The sequence below is a fragment of the Cetorhinus maximus genome, chromosome 4 (genome assembly GCF_964194155.1).
Source record: "Cetorhinus maximus chromosome 4, sCetMax3.hap1.1, whole genome shotgun sequence".
Lineage (NCBI taxonomy): Eukaryota > Metazoa > Chordata > Chondrichthyes > Lamniformes > Cetorhinidae > Cetorhinus > Cetorhinus maximus.
In genome coordinates, this window is record NC_135882.1 from 40326261 (window position 1) to 40343070 (window position 16810).

Sequence of the window (16810 nt, forward strand, 5' to 3'; positions counted from 1 at the left end):
GCCAGAGAAGTTGTTTAGAATTAAATAAAATTTATCACTTTGTTAAAAATGCCACTAAGGTTGCAATGGACATGTCCTAATTTTCTGTGGTGACTTGAGTTCATGTCTACCATGCAAGTACAAATGTAATTGAATGTTGAGTTCAACTAAGTCATGGTGAGTACCATTAGCATCATTCTTATCTTGATAGAAAAATCTGGGCAATTGGGTGCAAACAAACGGGAGTAAATACTTCTGGAAACATTCTGTACCCTCAATTAATCATTTAGTACCATTCCAACACCAATATTTAGGGTACAGTCTCCAACGATCTGGAAAGTGCAGGCAATAGCTCAAGGGGATGGATTTTAGCCTTCACAAATATTGTAGACACCAAAACAATCCTAAGCCCTGAAATTCCAGAAGGGTTTTTCTGGTTATGGCGCATCTTCATGGTAGACACACCATATCCCCAAAGTTATTTACACCAATATCTCTGGGGGCTCCTCTGGTCTCTTGCTGAAGTTAAAGTGGGAGCCCAAGAAACCTCTATAGGTAACCAGGGTGTTAATCTCGCTACTCTGATGATTATCCCACATTTAAGATACAGAGAGAGCTGTGCATGATGGAGTGATGAAATTATGCAAACCTCAAATTTTCCCCTTTTTTTTGGCAACATTTTTGAGCATACAAGGAATTACAGCCGAGGCTCAGGGGACCCCCACCCCAACCGAGATTGCATTGTTCTCCTGGAGTACGGAGATTTAATAGAGGTGTTTGAAATCATGAACTGTTTTGATAGAGCAAATAAAGAGAAACTGTTTCCAGTGACAGAAGGGCCAATAACCAAGAGGACACAGATTTAAGGTGATAAGGAAAAGATCTAGAAGTGATATGACTTTTTAATGCAGCATGGTATGATGATTTGGAGCACATGGTCTAAAAAGGTGGTTGGGAGCAGATTCAAAAGTAACTTTCAAAAGAGAATTGAATAGATACTTGAAAGGGGAAAATGTACAAGGTTGTGGGGAAAAAAGCAGGGGGACTGGCACTAGTGCTCTTTCAAAGAGCTGGCACAGGTACGATGGGCCAAATGGAGGCCTTCTGTGCTGTATCATTCTATAATTCTTTTTTTGTGATCCCTTACACCATGGAACTTAATTTTTGTACAGAGTCCCTTTTGCAGAACATTATCAAAAGCTTTTTGGAAACCCAATTAGATTATGTGCACCGTATCTCCCTGATAGACTGTTGAAAAGCTGGATCACACACATTATGATGTTGCTTTGAGTGCCCTTTATCACACCAAGTGTTCTGGATGACCATTACTAGTATTACTAATGATGCTTTCCATTAACTTGCTCACCAGAAAGGTTAAATGCATTCAGCTATAGTTTCCATGTTATAATTTTGATCCTTTTTTAAACAAAAGCATCTATCTCGGTTATCTGTCACTTCCCTTCTTCTCAATGAATTATTGATAACATTGACCAGGCAATCACACATGACCTCTGCCATTACTTTCAGTACCCGAAGGTAAATTAAATCTGTCTCTCACTTTTTCCACCTTGAATCCTTTTAATGTAGATTTGATTATTTTCTCTGAGATGTGCAAGTAACCCATTTGAACTTCAGTTTAATCTGCTACACAATGGGCCCAATTCAACTTTCAGACAGCTAAGTATCTGTTCCAACTCTGTTGCTATGCTCTCATTATCATTTAGAATTCTGCATTAGTCAATGTTTTTTCTTCCTCTTCCTAATTTTTCATAACCTTCAGTGTTTTAAAGAAAATGGGATACATTAAAAGTTGTGTGCTGCAAATATCCTCTTTGAAACTTATATTGGTAATTAGAAAATTCTTTTAAGTAAGAGGGTGTTAATCAGCGGTATCTATGGCTGGAATCTTGTGCTCTTGCAGTGGTGAGCTTGGAGGCAGGAAGGGCATTTACTTAGGCGGGATGGTGACATAATGGAACCCTGCTGCCTTCCCACCTCTGCTAGAATTAAGTTCTGGGCAGGAGGGCCCATGGTCAACCTTCCTGCCAATTGAGGCCCTTAAGTGGTTAATTAATGACCACTTAAGGGCCTCATCCCGCTGCTCCTGGTTTTCACACAGCTGCAGACAGGCTTGGTGCCATGTGGCGTGCACGGCAGATAAAACACGCTTGTCACCTTGAAAGTAATGGCAGAGGTCATGTGTGATTGCCTGGTCAATGTTATCAATAATTCATTGAGAAGAAGGGAAGTGACAGATAACAGAGATAGATGTTCTTGTTTAAAAAAGGATCAAAATTATAACATGGAAACTATAGCTGAATGCATTTAACCTTTCTGGTGAGCAAGTTAATGGAAAGCATCATTAGTAATACTAGTAATGGTCATCCAGAACACTTGGTGTGATAAGGGGCACTCAAAGCAAAATCATAACGTGTGTGATCCAGCTTTTCAACAGTCTATCAGGGAGATACGGTGCACATAATCTAATTGGGTTTCCAAAAAGCTTTTGATAATGTTCTGCAAAAGGGACTCTGTACAAAAGTTAAGTTCCATGGTGTAAGGGATCACAAAAAAAGAATTATAGAATGATACAGCACAGGAGGCTGCCATTTGGCCCATTGTACCTGTGCCAGCTCTTTGAAAGAGCACTAGTGCCAGTCCCCCTGCTTTTTTCCCACAACCTTGTACATTTTCTCCTTTCAAGTATTTATTCAATTCACTTTTGAAAGTTACTTTTGAATCTGCTCCCAACCACCTTTTTAGACCATGTGCTCCAAATCATCATACCATGCTGCATTAAAAAGTCATATAACTTCTAGATCTTTTTCTTATCACCTTAAATCTGTGTCCTCTTGGTTATTGGCCCTTCTGTCACTGGAAACAGTTTCTCTTCATTTGCTCTATCAAAACAGTTCATGATTTCAAACACCTCTATTAAATCTCCCTACTCCAGGGAAAACAACTCAGTCTCTCCACATAACTGAAGACCCTATTCCTGGTTCCACACCATCTATAAGCCCCCAGTATCCTTCCTTAAGCGTGACAACAAGAATTGAACACAATACTCCAGCTGAGGCCTAGCCAATGTTTTATAAACATTTAGCAAACTTCCTTTTCTTTATACTCAATGGCTTCAAAATTCGATCAGATTGATTTCTGGAAACGGGGTCCACAGGCTTTTCTGAACAGGTAGGCTGCCTCTTAAATGAAAGTTGGCTAAAAAAGATTGCCACAGTGGAAAATGCTGAAGAATAACGCAGAAGAATCCAGACTAATTGATGCAATGCTGAAGAAAATCATGCAGAAGGTGAGCAGGAGGAGACTGACACTGTGAATCCATAGGAGACCCTTAAAACCACTCAGAACAAAGTGGGAGCAGGTGGCCAGGAAGGTCAATTCTCAGAATCTAGACCCAAGAGCTTGGCAGCAGTGCCACAAGAAGTCTAATAATCTTCTGAGGGTGGTCAAGGTCAGTGAATACATTTTCAAGTGACATCTCCTACTCATAGCTCCACCAGCCACTCATGCTGCTCAATGCACCACATTGTCATCACTCACCAGGTACCAGTCCCTGGAATTCAGAACTTACATCTAACAATCAGATACTGCCCCTCAGCCTCACACATCTACCAATGCTTCTAGCCTCAAACCCACTCCTAGATGTTTATACATTATTTAGCTATGGCAGGCACATCACCCAAACACAGCACTACACAACCATTGACATTCTGCAGGGCAAGGTGACACACAATGGAAGGGAGGAGAACGGAACTGATGGTAGACAAGAATGCCTGCATCTCCTGAGTCCTATGGAGGAGGTGGTTCTCATTGGGACCTGTTGCATCTGACATCACTGAGAACATTGAGGATGATGGCATATTCCTGCCTTATGCTCTTCTCAACTCCCGGTACACGTCCATCCTGCTATTCGGCATGATGAGCAAGTCAGTGATGGTGTGACAATGCACACCTTGCTTTCTACTTCATTCCCCCTGACCTCAGATAAACCTTTCCCTTCTATGTAACCTGCTTTCAGACACCCAGCCACAACAGCCCAAAGAGGGAGAGACAGAGCAACAGCTTTGATCACTTGATCTGACATTCGCAGCCACCAGTGCAGATATATGTACCTTACTATGGAGTTGGGGTCAATACACATTGAGTCATCTAGCCATGAGTGGGCTGCAGCCAGGCAGAAGGTAAAGAATGAATCGTGGGCCAGCTCTCTGGAGGGCAAGGATGCAGGTGAGTTCTTGCAGCAGAGGATTCAGACGAGAACCTCAATGGGGCATGCACACCAAGATGCTGGGTGCATTGGCTGGCCTGCCAGACAGCCATCTGTCACTATCAAGGAGTACAAAGTAATCTGCCTCCAAGTTGGCAGAGGGAATGGAGTGCAGCTTGCCCTCTCCACAGCCTCTGCTCCATTTCCCTGTGGTGCTGCAGACCCAGAGGTCCTGTCATTGCTGTCCTCCTTTGTTGCAGCCTATTTTTTTTCCTCTGCTATCCCAATGAGCATGTGGCAACACTCTCTGGCAAATACACAAATACACCTTCAAAAACACTCCTGAGTACTTACCGACTCTTTCCAGGCAAGGTCTTTTAAATCAAGCTACTCCAAAGCTCCTCCTCTTACTCTTTAGAGTGGACATCGCAGGTATTGCTAGGTTCTGTGTGTTCAATTTTGGCATCCTGGTGTCACAGGCTTGGTTGTGTGATGTCAGGATATCGCTGTTTTCATGTGCCTGGGGGCACGCAGAGAATGCAGCTGAGAGTCCACATCATGCTGGCTACACACATCATGAGCAGCAGCACTGCTTGCCACCATAGAATGGAGGTAAGTCTGCGTAGCATCACACCACTGAATTTCTCACTGATTGCCTATATTAATAAATCTGAGGATTCTATGATATTTCTCAAAGTACATTCGCAACTTGTCCTGCTGCCTTCAAATATTTGTGCACATATACTCCCAGATCTCCACCCCATTTAAGATTGGACCATTGGCTCTCTTCATTCTCCCTAACAAAATGTATCACTTCACCCTTCTGTGTTTAATTTCACCTGTATGTGTATCTTTTCACCAGTCCATATGTGCCCCTGAAGTCTGTTATTATCCTCCTCATTGTTTACTATATTTCTGAGTTTCATGTCATCAAAACTTTGAAGTATGCCCTGTATACAAATTCAGATAATTAATATGTATTAAAAAAAAGCAGTGTTCCTAATACCAGCCCCTGAAGAATACCATTGTAAGCTTTCTTCCAGTCTACAAAACACTGTTCACCTTAACACTCTGCCTTAGCTAATTTTATAACCATGCCCCATTAATCCCACATGCTTCAATTTTATTATCAAATTTATTATGTGGTACTTTGTCAAATGCTTTATGAAAGTCCTTATACATTACATCAACTGCACTATCCTCGTTAACCCTTTCCTGTACCTTATTAAAGAGCTCAATCAAGTTAGTCAAACATGATTTACCTTTAACAAATCTATGTTGGCTTTCATTTATTAGCCAATTTTGAAAATGGCAATTACACTTTCCCGAATTATTGTCTCTAAAAGTTTCCCCACCACTGATGTTAGGCTGACTGCCCTGTAGTTTTCTGGTTAGTTAAATATCTATAAGCAAAATTTGATTTTAAATGGACCTACTTCCCAATGGAGTCGTTTATGGGATGCCCCATGATTTGGTATCAGCTCTACTTGTGTTCAATACATCTAGTGACTATCTGGTGCAGGGAATATTTAGTATAGTTATTAAATTCACACATAATACTAAATTGTGCAATAGAGTTAGCATCTTAGAAGAAAGGACTAGATAGCAATCTGACTTGGATAGTGTGGTACCTCAAAAGGACACTTTGGCTTGGAGACGGTATAGGGAAGAGCACCAAACATGATCTTCAGTTTGCATGCAATGAGCTATGGAGATAGACTTCATGCCTTGGGTTTGGATATGCCAGAGAGGAGTAGACTTGGAGGGGAACTGATTCAGGGCTTCAAAGGCATTAAAGGAATAAATAATACATAAGTAGATAGTTTGAAGTGAGGGAGCCAAGTAGAACTAAGGAATCACCCATTTAAACTGCAAAAGTAAAGAGTGAGTTTGGGTGTGTCATTCTTATTTTTCTTATAGTGTTGGAGCCATCTCCAGGTTTACCTGATCAACCTATGAGAAGTTGGAGAGCAATTTTTAACAGATTCCTGAATTGTCTTCACATTTTTAGTTTTTTTTCCCTCTTCCAAGAAGTAGGGTGAGGTGGGGGAGAAGTTAGGTACATTGGAACTAATCTAGCAAAGAAAGGGGGCAAATCTATACAATCTTGAATGCTTTTTCTCATCTGTAATACATAAAATCTATCTGAACTCTGTGCCAAAGGCAAATTAAACCAGCAAAGATTATAATATAAACATAAGTTAACTATTTGTTCTGAAATAATACTGGGTGAAAAAAAAATCACATGAACATTGTGAAGTGAAATAATACACTTCTCCTTCACAGTCAGATCAAAGATAATCATTCAATAAGATTCTGCACTTCATAGCCACAATCCATCCATCCATCACAACCAAAATTAGACCATTATCCAAATTGTCTAGATTATTTTCAGTACTAGATGGCACTGTAAAAGGTTGCTTTGTGACTAGTTATTAACAGGAGATCTTCATTAACGCGTTGATCTCTCAAAGGCTTTGCCAGGCTTCTATTCTTACGAAACATCTGCTGAAATGATATTGGTGAATTATTGTCAGAACGTCACTCTGTCAGAAAGTGAAGCTTCAGATAAAAAAACGATCAAATTCCAGGGTCTGCGGAATGAAGTTAAACACTGAGCTTATGGTGTTTGGTTTGGGCACAGAAGAGCTATTACTGCCCTCAAGGGGTTACTGTGGATGGATTTACCTGTTGCTGACCATGGTATGAGTCTGCTTCAAACTCACATTTAATTGAAAAACTATAGTAACATGTGCATACAAAGAACAGGAAATATGGCATCTGTTGTACTGCAATATTGTAACCAAAGAATACCTGGTTCTGCTGAGCCAGCTTATGTCCCTTCCTCCAGCGCAGGATTGGTTTTAAAGCTGGAAGCTCCTTCTCAGATTTTCCAGAAATTTTGTGCTTGCCCAAGTTGTATGTGACTTCAAAGACAATTGGTGTTATCACATCCTTCACTTCACGCTGTAGAAAAAAGTCAATGGTTGTCTTAAGAAATTTCACATCAAGGCAAAGCAGGAATAAAAACAGAAAATGCTAGCAATACTCAGCAGTTCTGGCAGCATCTGTGGAGAGAGAAAAACAGATTTCCGGTATCTATTGCATTTTGCTTTTGTAAGGCATGAGAGGAAACCGTAATAAGAAAATCTGAGAAAATTGGGGAATATTTGCAGATCAACAACCACGAAGGCATTCATATTGTTTAACAAAACAGCACTTACTCAGCAGAAACTATTGGAACCAATGGCCAACACGAGCCACAAATTACAGGGAGTAAAGGGAATGAAATTGTTTTAAATGCTTTAAACATAAGACTCAACCTTCTTCCAGAGTGTTTCAAATATCTTGCCTGTATATTTTTCAGCTGGACGACCTTTAACAATGCAAAACGCTTTGATTGTAGCAGCTGATTTTATCCACAGTTCTAATGGGTTGAAAGTGCTGAAATGACCTTTATACATCACTGAAGCCAAGAATACAAACCACCATCCCTCCATGTAGCTCTGCGTCCTATTCTGAATCTAAATATGATGCTAAATCCCCAGCAAGATGCCACAAGGGAAGGTTAAAAAACAACAACAGAGGGAAAAGAGAGACATGTTGCTGAAGCATTTTGCCTTGCATTCATCAGGGCAAATGCAAGAATGCCAAATTTCAAATGGTCACAACGGTATGTACTACAGGAGAAAAGAGTGCTGATTGATTGGCCGAGACATTGGCATGGAGAAAGCAACAGGGAACTACAAGTTCCCCAAGCTCCTGGTAATTCAAATAAGGCACAAGATTTTAACATATTCTGTTTGCTTGTAGAGAACAGGTTCCTGCACATGAATGTATATTGCTTCGAGCAAGCATAACTAAGCCACATTATGAGTTCAACTGATTATCTTAAACTGGTTGTTAGTGTAACTTTCAGCACACTCTCATTGTTCAGCACATGCTGCCCAATCACGGAATCACATCTAACAATAGACGTTTTGTTTGGGTTTTGCAAGCACGTGCTGGTTGAATACGGTCTGTACTCTACCTATTACAAACAGCCAGAGGAACATGTTGTTTGATTCAGTCAGCCAGTTGTTGGGATGTACAGCCTATCACACCAGCACTGAAGTTCATCCATGATGTTGCTCAATTTTGTGGGAGGCAGAACATCTGCTTGGACTGACAGCAGCATTCTGTTAGTAGAAAATGCCACTTGTGCAAACTGACAAAAAGCTCTATGTAGAGGGGGTTCCATGGTTCCACCATCTATTTGGGCACACACAATGTCATTAAACTGAACTCAACTGTACGAGTTGCTAAATTCATAATTTCAATGAATACAAATTCAGAAAATGGTGGCATGTCTATATTGCCACGATATAACGATACGGCGCACATGCTAATGGCTTCCTTCAGTGGCACATTTGTAAAGAAGCCCGCAATGTAAAACGAGCACATAGACATAGCATTGCTATCAATATATTTCATGTAAGGTCATCAAACATACAAACACAAAAATTAGGACGAGTCGGTCATGTGGCCCCTTGCGCCTGCTCTGCAATTTGATAAGATCATGGCTGATCTGATTGTAGCCTCAACTCTACTTTCTTGTACGCCTACTTTGCGACAACTATTCTACTAACAAGGTGCTGTCATCAGTCCAAAAAGACATTCTGCCTACCACACAATTGAGCAATGTCAGTTATGAATTTCAGTGCAGGTGCAATGCCAGGTAGTAGGTACATTCCAATGATTGGCTGGTTGCTGTTTGATTCAATCAGTTCCATTGCCCCACTTTACCCCTGTAGCCATCCAAGTTTATTCCCCTCAAAAGCTTATCCAATTTCCTCTAGAAATCATTGATTATATCTGCTTCCACCACCCTCATAGGCAGCAAGTCCAGGTCATTGCCTCTCTATTATATCTCAGTGGTTCCACCTCATTTAGCTCATTGCTAAAGGGACATGGCTAAACACTTCTAAGATAAAAATTTCTCCCCAACTGGCTAAAAGCAAAGATTAAGGGTGTAAATCTCATATTACAGCAGTCATGACCCACAGGGTACTCAAAGCCTTTGTGTTCCTTGGAGCAATTGGTTAAATATGAATAAACAATGTATTCTTTTGATGAGTGTCATTTATTCTAAATTTTCCAAATCGAAAGGAAGAGTTCCCATCAACATGGATATTTGTGAGTTCCATACTCAAAATTCTAGTGGGGAATTAACATGACCGCCAACATATTATCTTCTCACCTGGGAGCAAGTTAAAGCCTGCTCCACTTCAGCTGCACCCCACTCCATTCCCGCAACCAACCTCCACCCCCACCAAACAAAATGGCCTCGCTCTTCCTCCCAGGCTGCAGTTGGCTCATGTAAATGGATTTCTATTTAACCACAGGTAGTCTGGTGCACTTCGGAGTAAGACAGTGTCTTTAATCAGGAACATACATCATGTTCTACCTGGAATGGTGCATAATATGGTGGTTTTGCTTCTCCAATGCACTAAAAGAATGCTCTTTTATTAATTTTGGCACAGGGAACAAAATTTGCTTTGTGAGATCTAGTTATTGACACTCACCACCCTGACTTGGAGATATATCACTGTTCCTTCACTGTCGCTGGGTCAAAATCCTGGAACCCCCTTCTTAACAGCACAGGGACTGCCGCAGTTCAAGAAGGCAGCTCACCGCCACCTTCTCAATGGCAATTAGGGATGGGCAATAAATGCTTGCCCTAGGAAGCCTGCAAATAACCCTGTATGGGTTTACTTGTCATGCTCCCGACATGGCGAGCCCCCACCCACCGCTTTGGTTAATACCAGCAGCAATGGGACCAGGCCCTTAGGTGGGCATTAACTGCCCACTTAAGGTCCTCAACTGGCAAAGGGGGCAGGAAGGCCATTCACGGGCCTTCCTGCCATGGATTTATTCAGGGTGGAGGTGGGAAGGTGGCGGTGTCCCCACCTGCCACCCTCCTGCCTGATTAAATGCCCTCTCCACCACCAAACTCATCACAGGAAAGGACATTAAATACTGCCCTTAGGCTGGAACTAAAGGAGATATTTCATATCCAATAGATGCCAACAAATACCCTCATACAATTTTGGGATAAATAAATAACCCTATTGTTTAACATGATGGGAAAATTGTTAAACTGCATTGACAACTAAGTGACAATTTTAAAACTATCACGTCCTTGGCCCTTGCACATCTCACACTAGTGTCCTTACATCTTCAATCTGTCTATCTCCCTAGTATTCCCATAGGCTTGTATCTTTGCTCCAGAACCTATTTATCAGTTTAATTATCATTGAAACCCAAACCGTAAACAGATTGCATTCAAAATCACTGTGAAAACCCAGTGGTTTACCAGATTGGAGTTTCATTGGAGTCTCTCCCCAGAGCTTCATGATTAGATCGATGCCTTTCATAGCTCCTGTCACCTTCACTCATTCAACAGCTAGTTCTCCATAATTATTTTAAACTAAATTATATCAAAAGTTATTAGCTCATTAGATCTGACACTAATTAAATTAGGAAAGTAAAGTTCAAAATCCCAAGTCAATGCCTAATTAAATGCAGCTTTCTGTGTCGGGCTGATTTATCTTAAAGCATAGAGTGTACTCAGTAATCACACTATTTTAGAAAACAATAAAACATTGTGTTACATTGTATTAACAACCAGGAAACATCAAGTTTAACTCTCAATCTCTTATCTACCAATCCCAATATCCTGTATCCTATCGCTCAATATCCCAACCTTTGTCTGGCTCCATTTCCCTTACATGTCTGCATTCGCTGAACATTTAATCAGATTCTGGTTAAAATGAAGACTTTTATCGGTGAAGATCATCTAATACCTATGTTATGATGGTTACTTTATAACTGAGCTCTGCAGAGTTGGCCTTTAAAACTGTCTTAGCCTGGAATAGCCAGAGATAGGATAAAGTTCACAAGCTGCACCAGAAGACACTGATTTAAAGTGAATGGCAAAGAACCAAACGGCGTCATGAAGAAAACTTGTTTTACACAGCAAATGGGTAGGATCTGGGATGCACATTCCCAGGTATGTTCTGTCCACACAAAGCAGAACAAATCCATTCTGACCAATTACCACCACAATCTATTCTCGATCATCAGCAAAGTGATGGAAGGTGTCGTTAACAGTGCTATCAAGTGGCATTACACCACAATAACCTGCTCACCAATGCACAGTTTGAATTCTGCCAGGTACTTGGCTCCTGTCCTCCTTAAAGCCTTGGTTTAAACATGGACAAAAGAACTGAATTCAAGGGAGAGAATTTTCTCCCCGTCGTGCGTGCTGGGCGGGAGCGGGCACAGGTGGGCACACAGCCGATCACCGCCTGCGATCAGTTGCACAATGCCACTTTATGTGGGCGGGCCAATTAAGGCCCGCCCAGTGTGACGTGCACCCGGAAGTGCTCAGCGCTACCTGTGCGGGCGGGAGGAGGAGGGAGAGTCGGGGCCTGTGCTCTTTTGTGCATGTGTGCGAACGAGCGCAGAAATCTCCATGAGGCACGGAGCTGCCTCAGGGAGATTAATTTCATTGTGAAAAACTGAAAAAAATTTTTTTTTTAATTATTTGTACATATCACATGAGCTGGGACATGTCAATGAATTTTACTAAAAATTTTTATTACATTTATAAGCTTTTCATGAAACCTCATCCCGCCCATGGCTCTTTGCCTGCCCAGTCCTGTTAATTACTTCAATTAGTTTTTAAATGGCCTTAACAGGCCTTTGACAGTTCGGCGGGTGCGCACCGGAGTCGGCTGCGCACCCGCCAAACTGAAGATCGGAATGACATGTGGCGACGTCGGGACACACACCTGATGTCACCGTGCGTCATTTTACACAACGTCGAGCATGGCTCTTCCCTGCATGCCGACCAAAAGATTCAGGCCAAAAGGTGAGGTGAGAATGGTTACCCTTGACATCAAGGCAGCATTTGACCCAGTGTGGCATCAAGAGGCCCTAGCAATTTTGAAGTCAATGGGAATCAGGGGAAAACTGTCCATTTGCTGGAGTCATATCTAGCACAAAGGAAGATGGTTTGGTAGATGGAGGCTGTGAATTCTCAGCAAGTAACTCACCTCCTAACTCCCCAAAGACATCCACAAGGCACAAGTCAGGAGTGTAATGTAATACTCTCCACTTGCCTGGATGAGTGCAGCTCCAACTCAAGGAACTCCAGGACAAAGCAGACTTCTTGATCAGCACTCCATCCCTCCCTCCATCACCAATGCACAATGGCAGCAGTATATACAAGAGGCACTGCAGCAACTCACAAAAACTCATTCGACTGCATCTTCCAAACCCGTGGCCTCTAACACTTACAAGGATAAGGGAGCAGAAGCAGGGGAACACCACCGGCAAGTTCCCCTCAAAGCCACACATCAACCTGACTTGGAACAATATTCCCATTCCTACACTGTTGCTGTGTCTCGAACATTAATAACAGCAGCGTGAGAGTACCTACACCAGATGGACTGCAGCGGTTTAAGAAGGGAGCCCACCACCACCTTCTCAAGAGCAATTGGCGATGGGCAGGGCAACAAGTTCTGGCCTTGCCAACGATGCTCATATCCCATGAAAGATTTTTTTTTAAAACTACCTGAGAGTGTGGTGGAGGCAGATTCACTCGTGGGCTCCAAAAGAGAATTGGATAATTTTCGAAAGAGATTTTTTTTAAATTGTGGAGCTACAGGATAAAGCAGAGGAGGCGGGACCAGCTGAGTGGCTCTTGCAGAGAGGCAGCGCAGGCAAAGAGAGCTGAATAGCCTCCTTCAGTTCTCTAACCATTCTATGATTATATAAGCTAGTGCTCTCAGTGTAGAGCCTCGGGCGGTCCCGATTGGACAAGTTAACATACAGGGCAGCAACTCCAATTTTACAGATGTTAAACATAAAAGCGAGAAATTAGTGAGGGCTGCAAATTAAGTACATTGATCTACCCACCCGCTTGTTCCATCAGCCCTCCCATCAAGGAAGTCTCTGTGCCAGGGCACTAACATATATACTTTTACCCATATCTATTACTTACAAGTGTGAGTCAGGGCTCAGTTGGCAGCACTCTTGCTTCTGAGCTAGGGGGTTGTGGGATCAAGTCCCATTTGGGGATTTGAGCATAAAAATCAAAGTTGACCAGTGGAGTGCTACATTTTTCTCTTCAAAGAAGAGAAGGGAAATTATCCCTGATGTCCTGGGCAATGTTTATCTGTCAATCAACATCATAAAATAAGTTATCACATTGTTGCTTTTGGGAGCTTGCTTTGCACAAATTGGCTGGTACTTTTCCAATATTACAATGGCGTCTACACTTTAAAAGTACATTATTACATTATCGGTAAACCACTTTAGCACATCCTGTGAAAGGTGCTATATAAATGCATGTCTTTTTTAACATTACATAATGGAATTAGAGCATAGACAGGACCGTAATACACACAATATCAATCACAATCAGTGGCATTATTACATTGTAACTCAGCCAGGTCAACTGCTCTGTGAACATCTATAATGGCTATTGCACTATGACTGTCAAGCAGCCATCTGTAACACAACATCAATTGCTGTGGAAATTGCAGCTTTCCTGAAGTACAGTGGCAAAAGGTCTCTCCAGGCATAGTGGGAAATAGCCATTTTGTTAGACAACTGTCACTTTTGTTTCTACAGTGAAAGAAATGCAGCCTACAAAACATGATAGAAGTGAATACATTTCCTTTAGTGTTTCAGTATGCCTGGAGTATGTGTTTAATGCATTTTCCCCTCATGGGATATGCCCTTCTGCACATTAGTCAGTGGTGTGCTTCACTATCATGTGATTCCATGTGGAAGAAACAAAGATGGATGACAGCAGAGTCAGCTGGTGAGTTGAATGGAATGTAGAAAGTCTGCTACCTGCATTTAGGATTAATTCTGATGTATGTATGAGTGGTAAGGGCCTCTTATCCAGGTGTCATTAAAAGCTCTGCCCCAATTAGGATATTTCGTACACTTTTTATACTATTTGACCATGGCAAATGTGGTAAAGTGAGGTACCCTGTCCCTTTAAAAGAATGCGAGTGTACTGATCGTGTGACAGCACTAACGAATCACTGTACAGCGTGGGCAACTGGGAACTGTAAGTCTAGTTCTGGAGGTTTCTGAGTGAGCACGTATGATCTAGTGCTCTGTCCTATGTGTCAATAAACCATCACTGTTTATTCTTACATCAATCTCTCCCCGTTATTGATTGCAAGCAGCAATTGATGATTTACTCAAGGCATAAAAGTGGCGGCAACGATAAAGAACAAAAGAAAATAAATTTCAAGACAGGTGAGCAAAGCATTGGAAAGACCATCTGTACTTAACTTGTAAAATAGGTGGCAGTTGGCAATTGAAGCAGGAAGCAGTGCTGGAGTTTAAAATTTTTAAAAACCCTGCAGAACTGCGATCACAGGGATTCTGCCAAAACTCAAAAAGAGTGCGAAACCCAGCAGAGAACAGCCAACAGCTGCAGAGACAGAGTTTAAAAAAAGGTGACTGCTTTTAAAGCAGCAGTACATTTGAAAGGGTAAATACATGAAAAATGGCTATGGACAGAAATTATAAGACACTCCAGAGAGAGGGCAATTCCGTGGTAAGTCAAATGCCTAAATTTGTCTTTACCTGGAAAGCCTATTGGAAATGCAGTCCCCTTGCAGTCGTTCACAATTACGCAGTTTGGGCGTGTCGATCCATTCGACCCCATTTCAGATGACTGGTCTCGGTATGTCGAATGCCTAGCGTTCTTTTTACTGCTAACGACGTTGCAGGGGAGGAGAAGAAGAGAGCAATTCTTATGTCCTCATGTGGGAGAAAAACGTACGGGCTGATCCACAGCCTTACGTCACCTAGCAGCCCAGACTTGGAAGACTTTCAACGAGTTAATAAAAATTGTACAGAGCCACCTGAGACCAAAACCCCCAGTTACTATGCAGCGCTTCAAGTTCAATTCATGGTACAGGCTTCTGGAAGAGACAATAGCTGACTATGTGGCCGTTTTAAAGGCATTAACCGAGCATTGCAAATTCAGAGTAGCCATTAATGATATTTTGAGAGACCGGCTGATATGCGGGACTGGAGATGATACCATCCAAAGGCATTTGCTAGCCGAGCCTAGTATAGACTTCAGTAAGGCATTAGAATTAGCTACCACGATGGAGAGTGCTGTTAGAAATTCCGAAGTTATAAAAGAAACACAAAATGGCGCTGTCCATCTGGTCAAGCGGGACAATCTGGCAGCAAAAGGCGCGAAAACTTCGGACTCCAAGGAAAGACGGGAAACACTCTCTAGCTCCAGATCATTGAAAAACAATGGTACCACAGTGAAAGCTCACAAAATGAATGAGAGAAATACGTCCAGGCCTCCAGTGAGCGAACGATAACTCAAACAAGTCGAGTGTTTTATCTGCCACTGCCATGGCCACATAAGGTGGCACTGCAGAGAAAGGCTAAAACAACACTATAAAGGCAGAAGGAAAAATCATGAAACATGCCTCATGCCTCATGGAAAAGCCAGAAGAAACAGAATCTGACATCTATTCATTATATAACCTCAAAGTGGGAGAACTGAGTCAATCCAAGCAGTCATTACAGTCAACGGACAACCCATTAAGATGAAAGTTGGTACGGGTGCATCAATGTCCGTCATTGGAGAGCATACATTTAGATATCTGAGTAAAGGAACCCATCCTTTATTAGAAGTTTCGGATACAAAGCTGAGGACATACACGGGCAAATAAATAAATATGAAAGGGGTATGCCAAGTCAATATGAAGAACAGTCTGCAAAATTATTTGTAACGTCAGGCAGGGGAATGAGTCTCCTCAGAAGGGGCTGGCTGGGAGAGATGAATCTTGAGGGCCCGCTAAGTTCCCAATTCAAAACCAGAACTGTTGCTGCAAGAAAAAATGAGTACGCAAAGACCCAATGGGAGAAGCCCGTAGAAGTGTTACACTGGGACAGAGTACAAGCGGAAGTCAGCATCCTTCGAAAGGAAATGGAAAATCTATTAAAAGACTTCCATGCTCTACAAAATTCAATCAGCTCCCAATTGGTATGCAGAAGAAAAGGAAGAGTTAAACCTGTCTCTGGCTGAGTTAAGGAACGAATTAGCTGAGAAGGGGGCAACATTATGCAATTCTCCAGGAAATTATTAATGAGAATAGGAAAGAGTTGGAAGAGCTGAAGCAGCAATTGCATAAAATCCCTGAGGTTATAAAGCTAGAAGGCCCTGAATTCTCAGAAGAGTTGTCGGGAAACCCAACGACTCAGCTCATTCGCGTTCAGCTCGCGCCTGAGCCTAGTCCAGCCAACAGTGAAAATAAAGAGAAGACAGAGGTACAGGTCAGTGCCACCAAGAAAAGGACATGCAGGAAGAAGAAGAGTTTTATTTTTCCCTTTTCCTCTTTCTCCTCACACACCATTTAGCTCACTGATGTATTGCTTTATGCTTGTTTCCCTTTATCTGTTTCAGCTTGGAGGGGAGGGGTAGTAGGAGTGAAGGTGATTGCACCCAGAAGATGGTGAAATCATCCACTGAGGGACATAGCGGGCAACTGCCCCTGAAAAGGAGGT

General features: G+C 42.1%; 1 protein-coding gene across 1 annotated transcript in view; it reads right to left on the minus strand.

Annotated features, from left to right (window-relative positions):
* itga9 (integrin, alpha 9) overlaps nt 1–16810 on the minus strand; it is a 574702-nt gene that overhangs the window by 256267 nt on the left and 301625 nt on the right. Inside the window, exon 16 of the mRNA XM_078540091.1 lies at nt 7019–7171. Coding sequence (XP_078396217.1) covers nt 7019–7171 — 153 coding nt within the window. The remainder of the gene's footprint in view (nt 1–7018; nt 7172–16810) is intronic.